The sequence below is a fragment of the Symphalangus syndactylus genome, chromosome 22, assembly GCF_028878055.3.
Source record: "Symphalangus syndactylus isolate Jambi chromosome 22, NHGRI_mSymSyn1-v2.1_pri, whole genome shotgun sequence".
In the NCBI taxonomy this organism is placed as follows: Eukaryota; Metazoa; Chordata; class Mammalia; order Primates; family Hylobatidae; genus Symphalangus; species Symphalangus syndactylus.
Window position 1 is genome coordinate 51,415,852 of NC_072444.2, and position 22,574 is coordinate 51,438,425.

Consider the following 22,574-nt stretch of genomic DNA (forward strand, 5'->3'; position numbering starts at 1 on the left):
GGTCCCTGAGACATTTGATCTCCCATATTCCAGGGTGTCTGGGCTGCCTGCTCATCCTCCTTGCCCCAGGAGCCATGCTAAGGATGGGACTGCTCCTTGGCTGTCACTGCCCGCAGCCACAGCCTCAATGCCCACAATGACTGATCTGGGCATGTCTGTGCCAACTTCACCCTTAAAAAGGTTAGAAAACAGCATTCCACTGTTGGGTTGACAGAAAATACTTGATGTTTTGTTTTTAAGACAGCATGCAAAGAATCTGAACATGTGGAACTAATTTAAATGCACATCTAATATGTGCTTTTTCTAAATGCAAAGATTTACCAATGTAATGATTTTATATTCTTTTGTTTGTCTTATGAAAAATGAAGAAAAATAAGACAAATTTATTTAAATATCTAGTTGGACTCCAAATCTAGAAAGAAAAGTACATTCTCTATGAGAAACATATTCATATCTGACAAGAAATGCTTTTCCCCAATCCCTCCCACCCACTGCTGCCAAGTCAGTCTAACTGAACCTTGCATTCCCCAGCTCAAAAATCTGTTATGGGTTGAATTGTGTCCCTTCAAAATTCCTGTGTTGAAGCCTTAACCCCCAGAACTCAGCCTGTGATGGTATTTAGAAATGGTGTCTTTAAAGAAGCGACCAAGTTAAAATGAGGCTGTTAGAGTGGGTCTTAATCCAATATGACTGATGTCCTTATATCAGAGGAGATTAGGACACAGACACAGAGGAAGACCACATGAAGATATGAGGAGAAGGTGGCCACCAATAAGCCAAGGAGAGAGGTCTGGAACGGATCCTTCACTCACGGCTTTCAGAAGGAATCAACCATGCTGAGAACTTGATTTTGGACTTCCAGCCTCCAGAACTATGAGAAAATAAATTTCTGTTGTTTTAAGCCACCCAGTCTATGGTACTTTGTTATGGCAGCCTGAGCCAATTAATATAATATGTGATCATTCTGCAAGTCCTACCAATTAAATTCAGACACAGAGCCCCAGCCAACTCCCGTTTCCTCTGGCCCATGTGCATCCTGTGTTTTAGTCACTATAGACTCGCCCTCAGTGTTCTCTGCACCTGCTATGTAGGTTAACAACATCTTCAAAGCATGGTGAGACCACGGGTGCTGCACAGTCCCAAAGTTCCCATCCCTGAACCTACAGGGGCTATCTTGGCACCCCAGGTGTGGTCCCACTCCCCTCAGCCCAGTTTCCCTTTATCTGCTCAGCCCCTTTGAGGGTCTCTGACTTGGGACTATCATTTGCATCTGTCTCTGAAGTGGGTCCTGGTTACCAACTTTGGGTCTCTTTTGTCTTCATGCTCTGCAGATCATGGGACAGGGGACCCCATCTCAAAATTCTGGCTCGAATTTGAGCCATTCCCTCCATGTGAATGCCTTTGTCCTCTTTGTTACTTTTCAAAAAATTATACAGTGTCTTCCAGGAAGCATTCCAATCGGATGAGTGTTCTCTCTGGCTTCTGAATCCCCACAATACTTAGTATAGGTCTCTGGTGACTTTTATAGCCAGTCTTGACTTATGGTTGACAATTTACTTGTCATCAGCCTTTCCCACTCCCAACTTAACTGTGGGTTTTCCTCCACCTGGCATCTTGCATATAGTAGGAATTTAAAAACTTCTCGTGAAACAAATGATAGCAAATTAGCAGTAACTCTGACCTTATATTTGGCGCATGCTCTTTGCCACTCCTCAGTAAGCTCTTTTTTAAGTTTGAAAGACATAGGATCTTTACCAAGATGCACCTGCCTGGGGAGAAAAAAAAAACTGTGTCGAGAACCCATCAGAATACCAGATGGAATATTTTAGGATGGAATATTTCACTATATTCCAAAACTGAAAAGGAACCCTGAGATGCTGGAGGACACACATGGGATAGAGAAGTTATAGAGGCTTCAGCAACATCACTAAGATGAATAATGTATTCTACAAAGTGAAGCTTATTTTAAATATTTATGAATAACAATATCTGGGTGCTCAACCTTCTAAATCATTAGGGAAATACAAATCAAAGCCACAACAACACACCCCTTTACACCCACTGGGATGGCTATGATGATGATGATGATAATAATGGAAAATAACAGGTATTGCTGAGCAAGTGGAGAAACCGTAACCCTCATATGTTGCTAGTGGGAATGCCAAATGGTTCAGCCACCATGGAAAACAGTTTGGTGGCACCACAAAAAGTTAAACATAGAGTTACCATATGACCCAGCAGTTCCACTCCTAGGTATGTACCTAAGAGAACTGAAAAGATATGGTCACATAAAAAAGTGCATATAAATGTTCATAGCAGCATTATTCATAATAGTCAAAAAGTGGAAACTACTGAAACGTCCAGTAACTGATGAATGAACAAGCAAAATGTTGCATATCCATTCAATGAGATATTATTCAGCCATAAAAAGGAATGCAGTACTAACACATGTTTTGATGTGGATGAATCTTAAAAACATGTTAAGTGGAGGAAGCCAGTCACAAAAGACCATGTATTATGTGATTCCCTTTACATGAAATGTCCAGAGTTGGCAAATCCATAGAGACTGAAAGTAGATTGTGGTTGCCAGGGTCTCTAGGGAATGGGGAGTGGGGAGTGACTGATAATGGGTATGAGGTTTCTTTTTCTAGTGATGCCTATGTTCTGGAATTGGGTAGTGGTGATGGTCATGCAACATTGTGGATTTACTAAAAACCTCTGCACAATATACTTTAAACCGGTTAAAATGATGAATTTTATCACAATTTAAAGAAACTAATATGCAATGTAATCATCATGAAACCCAGCACATGTCTTAAATAAATAATAGTTACGATTTTTAAAGTGGAGGTGGAGGGATGTTCTAGAGAACTGTTTTAGGTTAGAGGGGACAAAAGGCACATGAAAGCTAAATACAAATGGTATGATCTTTGACTGGACCCTGGATGCCTCTCTCCAAAAACAAAACAAAAACAAACCAGGTATATGCCGGGTGTGGTGACTCACACTTGTAATCCCAGCACTTTGGAGGCCAGGGCTGGTAGATTGCTTGAGGGCAGGAGTTCGAGACCAGCCTGGGCAACATGGCAAAACCCTGTCTCTATTTTATTTATATAAAATTTAGGCTGGGCGCGGTGGCTCACGCCTGTAATCCCAGCACTTTGGGAGGCCCAGGCGGGCGGATCACGAGGTCAGGAGATCGAGACCATCTTGGATAACACAGTGAAACCCCATCTCTACTAAAAATACAAAAAATTAGCCGGGCAAGGTGGCAGGCGCCTGTAGTCCCAGCTACTTGGGAGGCTGAGGCAGGAGAATGGCACGAACCTCGGGGGGCGGAGCCTGCAGTGAGCCGAGATCGCGCCGCTGCACTCCAGCCTGGGCGACAGCGAGACTCTGCCTCAAAAAAAAATTTTTTTTTTAAATAAATATTTTTAAAAAGACTGGGTATAAAGTACATTTTGGGACTACTGGCTAAATTTGTCTATAAGACTGATTATTAGATAATATTATTCTATCAGTGTGAAATCTCTTGGAAGTGATTACAATAATGTTGGAGAACGCCTGTTCTTAGGAGCTACATACTGAAGTATTTTGGGATGAAACTTCCTGGTATTTGCAATTTATCTGTAAATGGCTCAGGGGAAAAAGGTGCATGCAGGAGTGTGTGTGCATGCGTGTGGAGTGAGAGGAAGTGTATGTGTCACAATGTAAGCAATTAGTGAACCGAGGTCAAGTGTATGTCAGTTTAAGCTCGTTCAACATAAAAAGTTGGGAAAACTATTAAAGGAACAACACAGCATTCAGAATGGCATTTGGGATGTGACTTCAAGTCTGATACAGAGATGCACAGAAAGAACAAAAACACCAGTACTGACAGTGGTCACTGGTCACTGCTGACTGGGGGCATCACCATGATTTTTCTCCTTCTCTATATGTAAAAAAAACATGTTTTCAGGTTTCCTACAGTGATGACCTACCTGTTTTTCATAATAGGGAAAAGATGTTTATAAACATAAAATTTTCAGTTCCTTGGAGTACTTCCCGTTAACTGAGGTGGGACCATAACTATAGACTTAAGCTGAGGCAGAAGGGATTTCTGTTGGAAACAAGTGCCATTCCCCCAGAGACAGGGGAGCAGCCCAGTGGGCACCTTCAGAGGGCTTCAGGTGAGGGCGTGTTCTCATGTGTCGGGAAGGATGCGGGCTGGGTCATGGAGTAGGCAGCCTCTCAATGACACTCTCCAAGAGTCTCTTTTGTAGCCCAGTTTACTTTAGGTCAGGCATGGTGGCTCATACCTGCAATCTCAGCACTTTGGGAGGTCAAGCAGGAGGATACTTGAGCCCAGGGGTTCGGGTCCCACCTGGGCGTAACATAGTGAGACCCTATCTCTAAAAAAAAAAAAACTTGCTGGGCATGGTGGCATGCACCTGTGCTCCCAGCTACTTGGGAGGCTGAAGAGGGAGGATCACTTTAGGCTGGTAGGCTGGGGGTGCAGCCGGCCATGATGTGACACTGCACTCCAGCTGGGGTGACAGAGTGACACCCTTTCTCAAAAAAAAGAGTTTACTTTTCAGCTAAATCTGTACACATGCATATGCTTGGTCTGATCTGGTAAAAAAAAAAATTGTGAAAAGTTTCTAATTTGGGAACAGAAGCAAAAGAATTCTCACATCTCAGTTTTAAAATCTCCATTAGGAGCCCCTCAGAGGCTTACCCCACTGGGCTACCCAGAAGGCCTCTGGGGCACACAGCCCAAGGCACAGGGGCTCCTGGTGAGGTGGAGGATGATGGGGGTGAGATTTGGGGTGCCCAAGGCACCCAGATCTGTCTTGGGGTGAGGGGGTGCCGGCAGCAGAGGCCAGCAGGAGCAGGGAGCATCTCCCACAATTCACTCTGGTCCTGCCACTGGCCACATTTAGGAAACAGCGTGGTTTGGTCACATATATTTATTCCTAGTAGAAACTTCCTACTGAAGTAGAAGGACCACTGGCAGGGAAACAATCATTAAATTCTCCTAAGTACCTAAAAGGTTATTACATTTTACTGTCTCTCATTTATAAAAGATCATCATCTAAAAATAACTGTACTGTCACTTGATACAAATAATTGCTCAATATTTACCACTTAAGATGATTTTCCATCTCTTCGTGAATGTCCTGTCTGACTTTCTGTTCAAAGAGTGCCTCCTTCATCTGTCTCGTTTTTGAAATTTCAGTGCCCTGGTCCAAAACTGAAGGCAGGAGCAGACAATGTTTATACCAGTAATCAGATTAAAATCATGTGCAGAGAGAAAAACACATTTCTAATGGCGAGGCATAACAGCAATCTAACTGAATTTTGTTGTTCATAGGTAATCAGTGAGACCAGCAATAACTCTTTCATATTCTGCTCAGGGGCTGCTTTATGGCCAATCAACTGGTTACCTTCTCTTAATTCTTTAATCTTCAATTTTCCTGGTTCTTGGTTTAAAACAGTTGCCACAGCAAATGGATTCGATAAATCTACTGGAAATCTGAGGTTCTGGTACTCAATTTCCTAAGAGACCAAATCAATAGGGAAATCAGTTAGTCTGCCGCTCTGTCACCCTTTCATCGCACTGAGGACAAGGTCCACCGTACCTTCACCTTCTGAGGCTTCGGCTTCGCTGGCGGTCGGTGAAAATTTATATCCATCATTGCTTTTTCTGGAGGAACGTTTACTTTCTTAGAAAGGGTATTCAACCTTTCAAACTCTTCTAATCTATAGGTTAAAACAAATGTTAAATTAGTAAATAAGCCATTAACTCAAGGTTCCTAATGTTTATGTTCCTTCTGATAACACCACAACTTGAAGTCCCTTATTGTATCTAAACTGAAAATAAATGTGTGCCCCGACAGTGGTCTACTAAAATAAATGTGATGTCAGTGCATTAGAGTATAATCAGAGATATCAAAATTGCCCACCAACGGTTTTTTTGCCTTACGTTCTTTTTTTTTTTTTTTTTTTTGAGATGGAGTCTCACTCTGTCATCCGGCTGCAGTGCAGTGGCGTGATCACGACTCACTGCAACCGCTGCCTCCCAGGTTCAAGCGATTCTCCTGCCTCAGCCTCCCGAGTACCTGGGACTACATGCATGAACCACCACGCCCAGCTAATTTTTGTATTTTTAGTAGAGACGAGGTTTCACCATGTTGGCCAGGATGGTCTTGATCTCTTGACCTTGTGATCCGCCCACCTCGGCCTTCCAAAGTGCTGGGATTACAGGCGTGGGCCACCGCGCCCGGCCTGTTTGGTTATTCTTGAAAAAGATTTTATATTGGATAGAGTGTAGAGTTTTTCCTGACTAGAAAAATTGGTGGTTTCTTTTCTTTCTTTTTTTTTTTTTGAGATGGAGTCTCACTCTGTGACCCAGGCTGGAGTGCAGTGGTGCGATCTCAGCTCACTGCAACCTCCACCTCCCGGGTTCAAGCGATTCTCCTGCCTCAGCTTCCCGAATAGCTGGGATTACAGGTGTGTGCCACCAGAAAAATCGGCAGTTTTAAAATTTGTGTTCAGTTTTACTTGTTTGTTGCCCGAGTGGTTTTATTTCAACGATGGTTATTTGCAGGATTTGGGTTGAGCAGGCCACACTAATATCCTACAGTTGACTTAGGCTGCTTTGAATTTTTAGGAAGAAAATCATGGTATAAATATCTAAGATATCATGGAGTGAGTTCATATTTTGATATAAGGTTGCTACTCCACTTGTAATATGCTTAATGATGTCAATATGCGATTTGTATCTATGTGCAAAGAAGAGGAAAACCAAGATATTTCCCCATCATTTTCAAAATAATTGTCAGAATCTTCTAAGATTGGTATTATACTGTGACAACTTTTTTGTTTGTTTGTTTGTTTGTGACGACGTCTTGCTCTGGCACCCAGGCTGGAGTGCAGTGGCGTGATCTCGGCTCACTGCAACCTCTGCCTCCCAGGTTCAAGTGATTCTCCTGCTTCAGCCTCCCGAATAGCTGGGATTACAGACACGCCACCACACCCAGGTAATTTTTGTATTTTTAGTAGAGACGGGGTTTCACCATGTTGGCCAGGCTGGTCTTGAAAGCCTGACCTCAGGTGATCCACCCGCCTCAGCCTCCCAAAGTGCTGGGATTACAGGCGCGAGTCACCATATCCAGCAACTTTTAACGTTTATATAAAAGTCCTGGGTATAAGAAAAAAATCATGATGTTAACCAGAGGTACTGACACGTAAAAGTACAAGCTCATATTCAAATGGAAATGGAAGTTCAGAAAGGATTTGTTATGAAGTACAACTTAATCCCATTTCACATCTTCACTCTGACTTGAAGTCTGATGGTGCTTTGAAAAACCTCCTGTGTTTTTCAAACATTTCTGTTTTTCAGACATTTCTATCACTGCCTCATGTGAAATCACTTGTTATATGACTTATTTTGGTCTCTTGAGGTTGTGGGCCATTTCCCACTGAGCATTGCAATGGGCACTGCAAACAGCAGGGACTCAATTAATTAAAATGCTATATGGAAACCTTAAAAACAGTTATGTTGTTCTGGTCCTATTGTTTAAGTTTTTGACTAGGCAGTAAGACACGCATATGGTAAAAAAATTCCAATAGTGCACCAGTAGTAATCAGTGAAAAAACATGTCCTTCAAAAATCCCTTTTTCTTCTTTCTTCCCTTCTTGTCAGAAGCAACTCCTGCTACTAGCATAGATATGTTCTATATTTCTGTTATGTTTTAAAGTATATTTTATGTTGGCTCATCATTTTAAATAAGGTTTTGATGACATTCTTTTACAAGAAAGACAGAATGGAAGAAAAGAAGACTTGGATTTTCAAAAAAGGGTTAAGAATAGACAAAAACACTGCAAAGACGCCATACGGTAAGGCCATGTTGGGATAGCACGTTCCGGTGAAGACACATTCGTACGGTTGAGAGTTGAACTGTGAAATCCATAACTGCATTTTTATTTGTGCAGTCCCATACTGAAAGGGTGTAAACTTAATAGTCACAGTCATCTTCCCATTAGCCGGAATTATTCCTGAGAGGAAAGAAATGAGAAAATGTGATACCCTCTCTTCTTGCCAAGTCCAGTTACAGGCTGACACACACACAAATATGGCTGACCCTCCGACAATGCGGAGGTTAGGGGCACTGACTCCCCACACAGTTGAAAATCCACACATAACTTTTGGCTTCCCAAAAACTTAACTGATAGCCTACTGTTGACCAGAAGCCTTAAAGATAACATAAGCAGTCAATTAACACATATTGTATATGTTATATGTATTATTTACTATAAACCAGAAAAAAGAGAATGTCATTATGGAAATGATAAGGAAGAGAAAATGTATTTGTTATTCATTAAGTGGAAGTGGATCATCACAAAGGTCTTCATTCTCTTTGTCTTCACGTTGAATAGCCTGAGAAGGAGGAAGAGGAGGGATTGATCTTGCTGTCTCAAGGGCGGTAGAGGCAGAAGAGGTGGAAGAGGTAGACGAAAAGGCAGGCACACTCAGTTTAACTTTTATTGAAAAAAATCTGAATATAAGTGGGCCCATGCAGTTCAAGGGTCAACTGTACATTCTTCCCATGCTAAGCACAAGTACAGTCTTTCTATTATCCTTATGTAGCTTTTTCATTAAATACATGTGAATCAACTTCTGCATGTTTACATTGATCTTATTTATTACTATATTAATCCTTTACAATAATTATTTGATTGTGTCACTTCTACAAATATATACACATCAATCTGCATTAGTGATTCAGACATGAATTCCCAGAACTATCATCTGTAAGCAAATTACCAGATGTCAATATTAATGCTGTAAGCAACAGGAAAAGCTAGGAACACACATACAAGTTTGTGTTCAAATAATTCAGTTCTTTTTTTGTATAATTTGATTCTTTCTTTTCAAATCTTTAGGATGGACTGCTATTCTCCCCAGAGTCAAATATCACACTGAGCCTAATTCCTCTTTTGTATGTCTGGTGCCAACAGGGCTTGGAACATAGTAAGTGCTAACAAATGTGGAGAGAAAAAGAGAAGAGAGGATCAATGTTATTTATTTATTTATTTATTTACTTACTTATTGCTGTCCCCAACTAGAATATAAACTGGAGGATGAATGTTCTGACTTCCACTGAAGGCTCTTAGGTTTGCTTTCTAGATGAGACCATCTGCCCTTGTGCATCTGGTCCTCCCACTGTCCCTGCAGAGGCCTCGCATAGTCCCCCCATACGTGCCCTCCTTTGCATCCATCCATTTCCTGAATCTTGTGCTACCCTCCCTTCTCCCTGCGCCCAACCACATGGGCCGTTCCTTCACCCATTCATGGGCTTATTGAGTGCTTACTGTGTGCCAGGCACTGTTTTAGGCACTAAAGTTAGAGCAGTAAACAAAACAAATCCCAGATCTCACAGTTTACATTCTAGTTGGGGACAGCAAAACATAAATAAATAAACAAATGAACATAAAATACAAAGTCAAGACATGAATACCAACAGGCACGGGGAAGAAAGTGGGTGGAAAGGAAAGGCCCCCCTTGTGAGGAGAGGTGGGAGCAGGGGTATGAGAACGAAAGGGCCTCGGCTCTAATCCCTTTTCATTGGTTCCTGCTGGCTCTGCACTGTGCACTGGCTCAGCACTTGCAATTCCCTAGGCCTGAGGAACTCTCTCCAGATTTTCTTTTAGCTTCACCCTACTCCCGGAAATTATTGCATTTACCATCTGCCTTCTCCTAGTTAGAGTGTAAATTTTAGGAAAGCAGGCACCTGCTCATTACTGCATTCCCAGCACAATAAATTCTTGTTGAATGAGTGAATGAACCCAAACTTAAAAGCCTATATCAACCTACATATTACACCAAACTCCCCATGACTCTCCCTCCACAGGAACCTTCTGTCAGCTCTACTGAACTTGCGTATCCTCGATGTGTTACCTTTCAAAATTTCTCTTTCACCCTACTAGGTATCAAGCTCATAAGGCAGACACCAGCCCCATACCTTTTATATCTTCCTGGATCCCCAGCACAGTGCTTTAATAATAGGTCTTCATCAATTTCCTGAGAGCAGAAGTCAAACTCTTTCAATGATACCCACTAGTGACCCTAGAATCCACTGCAGGGAGGAGGGAATCAGCAAAAGACCTTGGGTCCATCAGCCAACCTAAGACCAGCTGGATAGAAACTGTGACTCTCCATCATGTGTGGGGCTTCAATACTTTGACTACCCACTTGGTCAGAAAATAGCCCCCTTTAACCCATAAATTGACCTGGGGCTCTAAAATAAGAGCATTCTATTGCTTCTGCTCTAGCTCATTAACTTAAAAAAATAAAGACAAGCTCTGGAAGCAAAGATTAATGTTTGCCTTGACCTGGCTGATTTATTTTTAAGTGCTGCCAGCTCAGACCTAATACATAAAGCACACTGTGAAGGTGTAGTCTAGGCAACCAGAGTACACTGCTTTTTCCATTAACAGGGATGCCAGTTAACACAGGGAGCAGCGGATCGTCAAATGTTAGCAGCTGTAAAAGGCGTGCCAAGGAGTTACAGCTTACTGCTCAGCCAAAACTAACAGTAAGACAAAGGAGAGTATGTTTCATGCTTTTAAAGTGAGAAGGGCACCCCCCACCCCAAATTGCTCTCTTATGCTCTAGGCCAATTTCATTTGGTCAATTTCAGATCACCACCCTTAACATAACCAGGGGTAATGTGGAATCACAGGACATGGAGGGTGGTGAGCAGAGAGAAGAGGAAAAAACTCAGAAATCAACTGAAGGCTAAGAACACCCTAGTTTATCAATACAATGGGTATTATAAAGAAACAGTAACAGCACTGAAAAATAATATAATGAAATAAATGAAGTCATGAGGAAATACCACTGTGTCTTCACTTGGACTACAATTATATAAAGCATGTGCATAAGTATGAAAAGTTATTAAAAGGAGACAGAAAAACAAAAGCACATTACTTGTTATGGCAGTGAGGCCCAGGATGGGGAACATTAAAAAAAATTTCTTCTTTCCCATGTCCAGACAGTGTTACTACAACATTATACTAACACTGTAAAATTATTTAATTTTAAAATAATTTTTTCTTCAAAGATCTCAAAAAGTACAGATCACTCTCCCTAAATTGTCATAGAGCCATTCGATCCACATACTTAAGGTGTTATTGAGGCAGAAAAGAGTCTGGAAACAAGGAACCTAAGGCTGATTCATGCTGACCTCCTAGAAATAAATCAGAAGGAAAACCCCAACTCTCCACACCTAAGCAACAAAAGGACTGGAGGCTCCTCCCTTTGTAAAACCCCCCATATTTTCTGCGTGGCAGATGGAAAATTGAAAGTATCTCTGATTGATTGCAGAAAGCAACCAAAGCATAGGAGTCTAAGTTTGTAACTTCACTTCAGCCTCTGATTGGGGGTCACTACTTCATTTACATAGGGTGTGCACCAAGTAACCAATGGGAAGCCTCTAGAGGGTATTTAAACCCCAGAAAATTCTATAACGGAGCTCTTGAGCCCCTATGCTCACTGGCTCCCACCCTGTGGAGTATACTTTCGTTTTCAGTAAATTTCTGCTTTTGTTGGCTCATTTTTTCCTTGCTTTGTGTATTTTGTCCAATTCCTTGTTCAAAACGCCAAGAACCTGGACACCCTCTACTGGTAACATTATAAGTATTGGTTTTAATATTCCAAGATTTAGGGTTCCTCTAGCTTGGTGACTTTGGGTAAACTACTTGATCTCTCAAAGCTAATGCTGGGAAATTAATAGCTATTTAGCTTTGAAATTATCCACATTCTAACAATGCTTTCGATTCACTGGATTACAGAAGGGAGGGCTACCATCCCACTCACAGTGGCAACACTCCCCAGCCTCTGCTGCTGCCCAGGGAGTGTGGGCAAGAGAGAGGCCCCAGGACCACACAGACCCTGACTTAGACCTTGCTTGATTATACATGAATTGTGTAACTCCGCTTGGCTACCTTAGCTGAGGCTCAGTTTTCTCATCTGTAAAATGGGACAAGGCTTAAAGGAGAAAATAATGTACAGGGTCTGGGATAATGCTTCGCACATAGTGTGTGTCCTATAAATGTGGCCTTCCCAATCCTTATGCTAAATAAAACAAGTAATCATTTATTGTGTATTACATTGTCATTAAAATATCAGAAAGAAGAACTATTTCTTTGAAAAACTTACACTTGACCCTTTTGAGTTCTTACACAGGAAGAGGCAATTGCCTCATGATGCCAAATCACTGGGATGAGCGTCCCAAAGCACAGGGTTTTCCTTTTGCTCCACAAAAGTGCCAAGTGCAGGTGATCACAGCTCAGAAGACAAGGACTTGGCGGCCTCTACAAAGTCTATTTTAAAACATAGGCCTGGAGACTTATCGTGAAGAGGTGAAAGAGAAGCCCTGAGGGCTTTTGGGTACCTATTCACGTCTAAATTTCCCAGGAAGAACAACTCCTGCTCAGCCACAGCAGATGAAGACACGTGTGGTGCACATACCGAGACAGTAACAATCCCTAGTACTTATTTTAATCTTTTATTCTTTTCTCCCTTCAGCAAGCTTTTTTGACTGGAACTAGAAATAAGTGATAAAATTAAGTCTTTGGGATCTACTAAGTTTCTGTTTCATCCCTGTACATCAAATATCCAAAATGCAGACCTCGGCAGCAAGACCAAAATGCAGACCTTGGCAGCAAGACCAGACAACCTGAGGGCTGTGCCTGTGCTTATGGAGGGATGTGGAGAAGGAGTCTGAGTAGAGGACGCTGGGGAGATTAAGCCAGGCCAAGAATTCCTTTTCCATCAAGTATATAAGCTGCTGGCCAGGAGCAATGCGTGCAGTGCACAGGCACTGGTGTCTAACGTCGCAGAGACAGCACCCATGGAGGGCAAGGCAACTGGAGGGGCTTCAGAGCCTGCTCTAGGAGCTGCAGGAAGTGCAGCGCACCCCCCAGCCACCCACTGCTGGAGCCCATCCATTCCACCATGTGTCCCTCACCATCTCCAAGGTCACCACCCATCTGAGCCAACCTCAGCTCTTTCCTGAGAAGGCTGCCTGTGCCCACCTTGTGCTACTCCAACCCGCATTCCCCTCAGGAGCCAAAGAGTCTTTTTAAAATACGCATCAGGCCATGCCACCCTCTGCGTCAAACACTCCAGTAGACTCCCACCCCACTCAGAACCCAATCCTAATACCCACCCTCCTCGAACCCCTGCCAGCTTCTCCAATAGGCCTTGCACACTCCTCCCCTTGCTCACACACCCTGGCCACAATGGGCTCTCGTCTTTCCCTTGAATGTGACCATTGCCGAGCCTGTTCCAGCGTTGCAGCCCTGTGTGGGTTGCTTCCTCTGCTTGAAACCCTCTTCCCAAGTCTGGTGCCTTTTTGTTAACTGGGTCTAAGCTGACACGACTTTTCCTCCAAGAAGCTCTTCTCGACCACCAAGTTGAGAGCAGTCACTTGGTCACATCACCATGTCTTATTTTTCTCACCACCATTTTTACTCTGGACAACGTCTTTTGTTGCAGTCCTGCCTCTCTCCCCTGACTGGCATCTCTGCCCCAACACAGCAGGGACCAGGTCTGTCTTGCTCTCTGCAGTAACCAATGCCTACACTAGTGTCTGACGCCCAGCAGGTGCTCAGTAGTTACTTATGGAATGAATGGACGGATGAAGTATGTAAGACCACAGGGAGGAGGTGAGCCCAGCAGAAACCAAGCGTAGAGCATTTCTGGCAAAAGATAGTGAAGCAAACTTTCAGCTCAACTACCCTTCTTCAAAATCACAAAACAATAAGGAAAAGAAGGGTAAAAATGGTAAGGAAAAAAAATCTGTTAAACAGGGAAGTGGCTATAATCCTAAAGCACAAACAAAAAGCATGACTACTAACTCCTGTAAACTGAGACATGGGAGCATGCCGAGAATCAAGAGGTGCATTTCCCCTAAAGTAAGAGTCACAGCCCTGGAAAAGTCTCTAACGACTCTTTGGTTAAAGTGACAAAATGTAGGAGTCTGGCTGGGCCTTGAGCAGGGATAGAGATAAAAGAGACCAAACCCCAGCATCACAGACCAGCAGGGGAGGGGGCTGAAGAAGCAGCTAGGCTGCCACACCATGCCTACTGTCTGTGACCTTGGACCCAGTTCAGAAGGTGCTGAATGTGACCTGGTAGGGAGAGAGGAGAGTCGTGACCACTGCACAGCAGCACACAGCACAGGTGACTCTCCTGGGGGCCACCAGCCCTTGTGACCACTGAGCAGAGATGGGAGACATTCTCTCAGAGGGCTTGAATACACAGACTGTGGGGCTGGGTTCCCTGCATTGCAACCCCAGCTCTGCTGCTTCCCAACTGTGTGCCCTCATGCAACCTACATAACACTCCATGCCTCAGCTTCCTCATCAGCAAAGTGGACAGAATAATCGAATCTACTTCATAAGAGTTGTTGGGGTATTAAATGAGTTTATGCATCCAGAGTAGTGTCTGGCACATGGTAAGCACGATGTAAGCATTAGCTATTCAAATTCTTATCCCTTCTTCCACATTATTCTTTTGCTGGTGGCAGGCTCTATTCAACATTGAGTAGAGTGCAGAATAGAACACCACAGGTGCTGTGCATGTAAACTGCAAAATTAAAAATTAATGCTTTTTGAAGGAGGAGAGGAACAGAAAGAAAATCACATAAAGAATACACATGATGACCGAGTGCGGTGGCTCACGCCTGTAATCCCAGCACTTTGGGAGGCTGAGGAGGGTGGATCATGAGGTCAGAAGTTCAAGACCAGCCTGAACAATATGGTGAAACCCCATCTCTACTAAAAATACAACCACCAAAAAATTAGCCGGGCTTGTTGGTGCACACCTGTAGTCTCAGCTACTCGGGGGGCTGAGGCAGGAGGTTCGCTTGAACCTGGGAGGCAGAGGTTGCAGTGAGCCAAGATCGTGCCACTGCACTCCAGCCTGGCAACAGAGCGAGAGAGTGAGACTCTGTTTAAAAAAAAAAATACACATGATAAGAGGACAACCTCAGGACACAAGTAGTTCACCAGAGTCTTAAAGAAAACAGACAGTATGGCCTCATCACAGGAACAGTCACCAGAATTCAAGGAAGCAATGTAAGAACACACTCAAAGGAGACGAAAAGAGAACTGGTGGAGCTCAGGAGACACATGGAAAAAGAAAAGGAACTGTATGATATGGTTTGGATGTTTGTCCCCTGCAAATCTCATGTTGAAATGTGGTTCCCACTGTTGGAGGTGGGGCCTGGTGGAAGGTGTTGGGTCATGTGGGTGGATGCCTTATGAATGGCTGAGCACCATCTCTTGCTGATGAGTGAGTTCTTGCACTGAGTTCACATGAGAGCTGGTGGGTTTTTTGTTGTTGTTGTTGTTGTTGTTGTTGTTGTTGTTTTTTGAGACGGAGTCTTGCTCTGTCATCCAGGCTGGAGTGCAGTGGCGCGATCTCGGCTCACTGCAAGCTCCGCCTCCCAAGTTCACGCCATTCTCCTGCCTCAGCCTCCCGGTAGCTGGGACTACAGGCGCCCGTGACTACGCCTGGCTAATTTTTTGCATTTTTAGTAGAGACAGGGTTTCACTGTGTTAGCCAGGATGGTCTCGATCTCCTGACCTCGTGATCCACCCTCCTCGGCCTCCCAAAGTGCTGGGATTACAGGCATAAGCCACCACGCCCGGCCAAGAGAGCTGGTATTTAAAGAACCTGGCACCTCCCCACCTCTCTCTTGCTCCCTCTCTCACCATCTGATACCGCCTACTCTCCCTTTGCCTTCTACCATAGTTGGAAGCTTCCTGAGGCCTCACTAGGAGCAGATGCCAGCATCATGCTTCCTGTACATCCTGCAGACCCAATTAAACCTCTTTTTTTAAAAATAAATTACCAAGCTTCAGATATTCCTTTATAGCAACACACAGACTAACACAGGCACTGAGGTGGAAACATCAGCAAAGGAACAGCAATTAACACACACTCATAATGTATACACCACACTTATGCAAATACCACATACATGCACACACATACACACACACACTGAAAACACAGGTAAGGATGTGGCAGGTAGGAATGAGAAATCCACACAAAATGAAATTATTTTAAAGCAGATAATAGATACTGAAGGCAAAGGAGAACCAACATACACACATAATTGGTATTCCTGAGGAAGAGAACAAAGCAAATAGAACATGAAAACATTCAAGGTTTTACTAGTTGAAACATTTCCCAAAATAACAAAAGTCATTTTTCTCCAGATCAAAAGGACATGCCATTTTCTAGGGGACAAAAATGATGCAGAACAACACCAATACATATCTTGGTGAACTGCTTAATCTCAAGACTAAAAAGAAAATTTCTGAGTGCATCCAGAATTCACCTTCAATGGGGAACAACTCAGCCCAGCCTCCAAATTCCTAGCAAAGCCAAAGCCGGGGACAATCAGCAAAGTCTACTAAGTCCTGAGATAGACCAAGTTGGAAACCAAGACTGTTATACCTCACTAGGTTGTCTTTTAAGATTGCAGACAGCAGAGAGACACTGTCAAACATGCGAGCATACAGGCATGCGGCCCCAGGAGCCTCTGGTTAACAAGCCACTAGGTGACAACATCCAGACAGCCAGAAAAACTGAAGTGAAGAATTTGCGAATGTAGGGAACGTGGAATAAAGAATAGAGGTGAAATCTGTGGCCCCATTTCAATAGAAACTAAATGGCTATGGCATTCATGGTCACAAAAGAGAATATAAATGCTATAGGCAACATAGAAGGGTACGACAAAGCCGGGAGTTCTAAGAGGGGAGGGAGAAAGTACACGCATGCTGTTTCCCATTTTCCATGGCCAAGATTCCAGCTGAAGGTGAGGCACACAGTTGAAGAAGCCAGTGGCTCTGACCTCTTAATGCCTTCATTATCTCTTTTCTTAATTTTAGCAACAAATTTTAGAATTGCATATTGCATATACCAAGGAAGTTCACCAATTCCTTTTAACTGCACTTGTTTTTCTTCAGTCAATATCAAGTAACAGCATTTTTACATATCGTATGATCCAAGTTTTATTGTAGTTCTCTGTGTCTCTGCATCATCGTATGCCTCCAGCCTCCCTCTTTCTCCTCTTTGTACATAGGCACAGAGAGGTGTCTGCAGGGATAAACGTTCATGATAGTTATTTCTGGAGTGGTGAGATTCTCGATAATGCTTTTTCAACTTGGATTTGGTACTTTTCTTCAGTGTTTTAATTTTTAAATAATAAACACATTTCATTTTTTGCAAAGCCATTTTTAAAGAAATATCTTTATTTGCTGAACCTCATTTCTTCTATACTTATTTACACCTGGAGTGGCTCTTTTTTTCCCATTGTTGCTGTTGCCTGTTTTCTGGCACGGCACCTATCCCAGACCAGTGTTGTGGGACCCGCAGAAGTGCCTGCTGTCTATCATGAAAGCCGCATTCTCTTCCAGCCTCCCAGAAGACTGGCTTTCCCAGCAGGGTGAGAGGCTGGGCCAAACCATCTGACTTCCTCCTGGCCTTGCTGGAACAAGCACTTCTGTATGGGCAGTAGAGGTGTGAGGTAAGAGTTTCATTAAGGTACAGGCATTGTCCTCTGGGTCAAGTTCACCAACTGCTGCTGTGGTCAACTGAGCTCAACTAGCCCAGAATAACAGCCCATCAAATGGTCCTCTTGGACAAGGTTATAGAATTCAATGAGATAGTGCATGTGATGTGCTTAGCACAGCACCTGGCATGTGGCTAACAATTAGTAAACAGAAGCAATTATGAACATCATGCCAGCCATGCTGTGTGCAACCACTGCCACCCATCAAGGGTATATCGAGCACCAGATAAAACTGACCATTGCTACCAATGTGACAGAAAATTGCCACCTGTCTGTCCAGCTTTTCCTGACTTCTTCGATGTGTCATTATTAATTACCTACGTCCTTTAAAAGCTAGGGAACTCATTTGCACCTCATATATTAACTATCCCTAATTATTCTCCCTTCCTCACTATTGGGTTTGGTGCTTTGGAAAATCTTTTAAAGGTTTGATCTCTCTATTTTACCTCTCGTAAGGACTCTTTTCCAACTCTGCATATGGCCTCCGGCTGTTCCTCCATTTGCTGACCTGGAAGGTTATCATTATCAGAGGCCCTCTGCTTGTTATCTCTAATTTCCATCACTTGTTGGAAGTGAACCTTGCCAAAGACCTGCATGTTGTCATTTCTGTAAGCAGTCATATAGCCAGTATATGTTTTCTGAGTTGAGGCTGTTCATCATGGTCCTAACTACCAGCAAGAAGCATTTTATGGGGGCCTGCGCTGTGTGTTGGAGATCTGGTCTCACCCTCCCCTTGACAATCCTGATCTGTCCCCTGCACGGTTTGTCCTGGGGTTTGGGGGTCTTCTATCTCACCTGTCCACAGGAGTACAGTGAGGCAGGGAGGAGAAGTAGGGGAAACCTCCTCTCATCATTTTCCCCTGTGGATGTAATGGCTCTGCTCTGGAATCCCAAAGGATGCTGGACCCTGCAGGTAGGGCTTATTATGTGATAAACTACCTCAGCCAGGGGCCAAGGGGCGTTTGGAGAAAAAAGAGGCAAAAAGGAACCAGCACATGCTCCCTTTTGAAATGTAAGTGGGTAAATGCTGGTGTGTGGACAGCACAGTGGCAGGTACGGCCAGGAGTATGGCTGAGCCCAGCTGAGATGGCATGACTGCACTAGGGGCAAGTCCAGACAGGCTGCCCAGAGCAGGTGCTGCATGAAAGTGCCTTGAACCTCAACAGGCAGGGTACAGTGCTCTTGGTGCCCTTGTGCTCATGCTGGAGAATGGGGATTCATTCTTTGCTAGAAGGTGCTTCCTGCTGGATTGGTGGCCCCCAGGTAATGTCTAGAACCAAAAAGTGGTTTGAGGCCAAAGCAAGGGCAGAGGCTCTGGGTTTACTCCCAAACTGATATAAAGTTGTAAAAAATGTGCATTTCAGAAGAAAATGCAAAATACAAAATTATTTGTAAGTGGCTTATATTTTTCTTATAATTAAAAAAAGAGAATGAACTTATTGAAACTTTATATAAGAACTGTAAGCAACAGCCCCCAAGGAACTCTTGCTTAGCCAGCCACTTAATGCTATAATTTACCATTTATATGCTATAATTTACCATTTATATGCTATAATTTACCATTTATATGAGTTAGATGCATTCTTCCCTAGCATTTGTGACAACAAGGGAATGTCCAGGATCACAAAATAGTGACAAGTAGACAAGTTCAACAATTTTTTTTGTGGCATTTGCCTGATCTCTGATATTAATAAGATCTTGGTCAATACTTCTCTTCAGAGTTCACGGAAAAAAAAATATCTTGGCCAAAGTCGTGTATCGCTGGCTCTTCCAAAATTATCAACAGAGTGTTCTTGAAGTTTTGGCCGCATATGATTTCTTGTCAGCAGTACAGGAAGGTCATAAAATCCTTTATTCATTTTCTCCAGCCTCAGGAATATCTTGGCCCTCAACAACAGCAGGTCCAGCTTTTGACAGCTACAGAGCCCACCTGCATCTTAAGGATGGCCAGTTGAGTTAAAGTTGAGGGCATACCTTATAAATAGAATTATTAATAGCTTGATTCAAATTGTTTTTTCATTTGGCAAACTTGAGCATAAAATGACTGGAAGGTGTGTGTAGATGCTGCTTCTAGTTCCTAGAGAAGATATGGCTTCATAGCCTAACAGACTAGGGATGTCCCAAGTCTTTTAGAAATCAGTTACCAAACATGTGCTTGAAACAGTGTCTACAAATACACATGCTAACTGTGTAAAATTAGCCCAGTTTCTTAGTCTATCTGAACCCAGTTTGTAAAACGGAGGCAATAATGCCTTGTGGCCAAAAAGCCATCCAAGACTGTCCAGCTATATGGCCTCCGAGTCAAGCCAGATGCCTGGCAAGTCAGGAGACCAGTGAGCACAAAGATCACCTGAGCTTCACTCACTCTCCATGCAGCCAAGCCTTTCTTCACTGCGGGTGGAATTCTGGAACCCCAAAAGTATAACAGCCAAAGATGTACTGATACATCATCAAAGTGGGAAACCAAACCAAGAACGTTCCTGAGACTGGTGGAGCAACGATGGCCTGAGATTCATAAAATAGCTACCGAGGAGGCTGAAGGGCAGAGCCCATGAGACTGGTTTGGAATGCCACATCAGCAACACCATCCACACAATGCAGGTCAGTCAAACCAGAAAAAGACGGGTCCCAAAGTCCAAGAGCCCTGGTTTGCCAGGCTTCCTTCCTTCCTTCATTCTCTTCTTTTGCACTGCACTTTCCTGATTTTCTTCCTTGGTCTTTCTTTGTTCCTGGATCCACTTCCCCTTGCTGTCCTCTGAGCGTCTGAGTGGCCCTCGGTCCACTTCTCTATCCACACTCAGTCCCACGGTGACCTCACGTCCAGTCCCATGGCTGTACAAATGTACAACACCCAGTGACACCCAACTGTATGTCCCTAGCACTCCCCTCTCTCAACTCCAAACTGGTATATTCAATTTAATTTCACTTAAAGGACAAATTTAAAATATTAAGTAATAAACAAAGTACCAAAACAACCACAATCTCTTACCTGATGAATCAGACAAAGTATCTCATGTATCATGCATTTGTCTGAATTATGCCGCTCTGCATTTTATAATCTGAGCACTGGGGGAAAGGCCTGCGTGATTTTTTTAAGTGTGTCATACATAGCTGTCAGTTAATTCTGCTTAATGCTGTATTTTATTATCTATGTAGTACCCTGATTTTGAATAGGCTGTGTTTCAAAACCCTCTGGGTAAATTAATATTCTGACTCTTAGGTCACAGTTTTGGCTAGGCCATAAGCTATTGAGCTTTTCTTCCTTTTCCTGGCTACTGATGTCAGCTCAGTTCAAGATCTCAAGTCTGTTGTGAGTTCATTCCAACACCACGAATTCCTGGACTCCTGTCTGTACCCACCTCAGTCATACCTGTAAACCTGCACGCTGACCTGTCTAAAATGGCTCCCATTATGACTGCTCAGAAATTGTAGTGGTCCCTTCTGCCCATGGAACTTAATAGAATTATGGACCATCAGAGGGGCAGGGACCCACAGAAAGACCTACTGTGAGAATATCAACTATACTTAATATCTGAAATATTATCTTGTTTAGTATAATTTTAGTGACCATTTATTTTCCATTCTTTTTTAGGCCCACACAGCTGAAAATAATAAACCTCTTCTCTCTGAAAAGAGAATCAAGTCCTGTTTTTTTTGCGATATAAACAGTGGTTACCTTATATTTAAAAAAATCTCAGAATGGCTCCTGGTCCTCTAGAAAATAATCTATGTACATTTCTTAATTTAGAATTAATTCATACTTTCTGCTTTAAACACTCATTTGTTGGACAAAATATGTACTTGCAGTACTGAAAGAGTTGTAAACAAATGAATACCCAGACTTAAAACCATTTTAGCAATTGTTAAATTGTTTAAATATAACAATTTTAAATATCTGTCCACAGTAGACCACAGTAGACCACTGTGGACAGATACTTAAATCCCAAACTTAAATATCAAGAAACAGGAACTGGGAAGCAGAGATTACTTTGTGTGTAAAATCTCACTTTCAAATGTCCTTAGCAGCCTGGTGATCTATGTCCTCTGGGGCATGCAAAAACATACTGTCCACACCGCAAATGAGACAAATTTATCAGACCCTTCACTAAGATTCTGAAAGCTCTGGAAGAAAGAAGATTCCTACTTTATCTGAAATTGAATTATAAGGTGGATACAAAACCAAGGATATACCAGGAGCCAAACTTAGCATGGGAATGGATCAATTTCTGATTTCAAGTTTTGATCTTGGAAGAAAGTTACCTGAACATTATTAAAAATTATCTGCATGATACAAATGATCCCAAAGTGTCATTATTCTGATGTGTCCAATTCCATTTTACATCACGTCAGTTATGTGTAAAATTCATTACTCTTATGTGTTTGAAAATATAACGTTCGAATGCAGCTTATTCTTGTTTTTAGAACTTGACACCTACTTTTCAAATCCTCTCTTTGATCCAAGAACTCAAAAGAAATTGGAAACTTGAAATCTTGACACTCCTTACCTGATATTGGCTCAATAGCAAAGGCTTGATGAGACTGAATCAACTTGATATAGAACTCAAAATCTACAGGGCAGCTGCACTGCAAAGGAATAACATAAGTTTTGCTGCAAAACAAACAAAAAAGAAAATAAAAATGTTATTTTTCTTTATAACTGGTTCTTTTGGTAGCAAGGAATGGAGACTCAAGTTATGTAATAAATGATGATGACTGCCAATGCTGATCTGGCACTTCCTGTGTGCCAGGAGTAACCCCATGCATTTCCCATGTATTAACTATTTTAATCCTATGAGGTGGTGTCTCGACTATCCCCACTTACAGAAGAGGAAACTGAGGCACAAGAGAGGGTAAGTGTTCCACACAAGGTGACGTAGTTAGTTAGTGGCAGAACCATGATTTAATGCAGTCGATTGTGCTGGGTGTCCATACTCCTCA

The 22,574-nt window shown here is 42.8% G+C and overlaps 1 protein-coding gene across 5 annotated transcripts in view; it reads right to left on the bottom strand.

Moving 5' to 3' along the window:
- Nucleotides 1-22,574, bottom strand: part of CFAP221 (cilia and flagella associated protein 221) — a 127,945-nt gene that overhangs the window by 56,828 nt on the left and 48,543 nt on the right. For all 5 annotated transcript variants that reach the window (XM_055261540.2, XM_055261538.2, XM_063631305.1 and 2 more), the window contains 6 exons: nucleotides 22,142-22,245; nucleotides 7,881-8,040; nucleotides 5,622-5,742; nucleotides 5,427-5,538; nucleotides 5,125-5,233; nucleotides 1,682-1,769 (listed from right to left, as the gene is read on the bottom strand). In XM_055261540.2, the coding sequence (XP_055117515.1) occupies nucleotides 1,682-1,769; nucleotides 5,125-5,233; nucleotides 5,427-5,538; nucleotides 5,622-5,742; nucleotides 7,881-8,040; nucleotides 22,142-22,245 (694 nt within the window). The remainder of the gene's footprint in view (nucleotides 1-1,681; nucleotides 1,770-5,124; nucleotides 5,234-5,426; nucleotides 5,539-5,621; nucleotides 5,743-7,880; nucleotides 8,041-22,141; nucleotides 22,246-22,574) is intronic.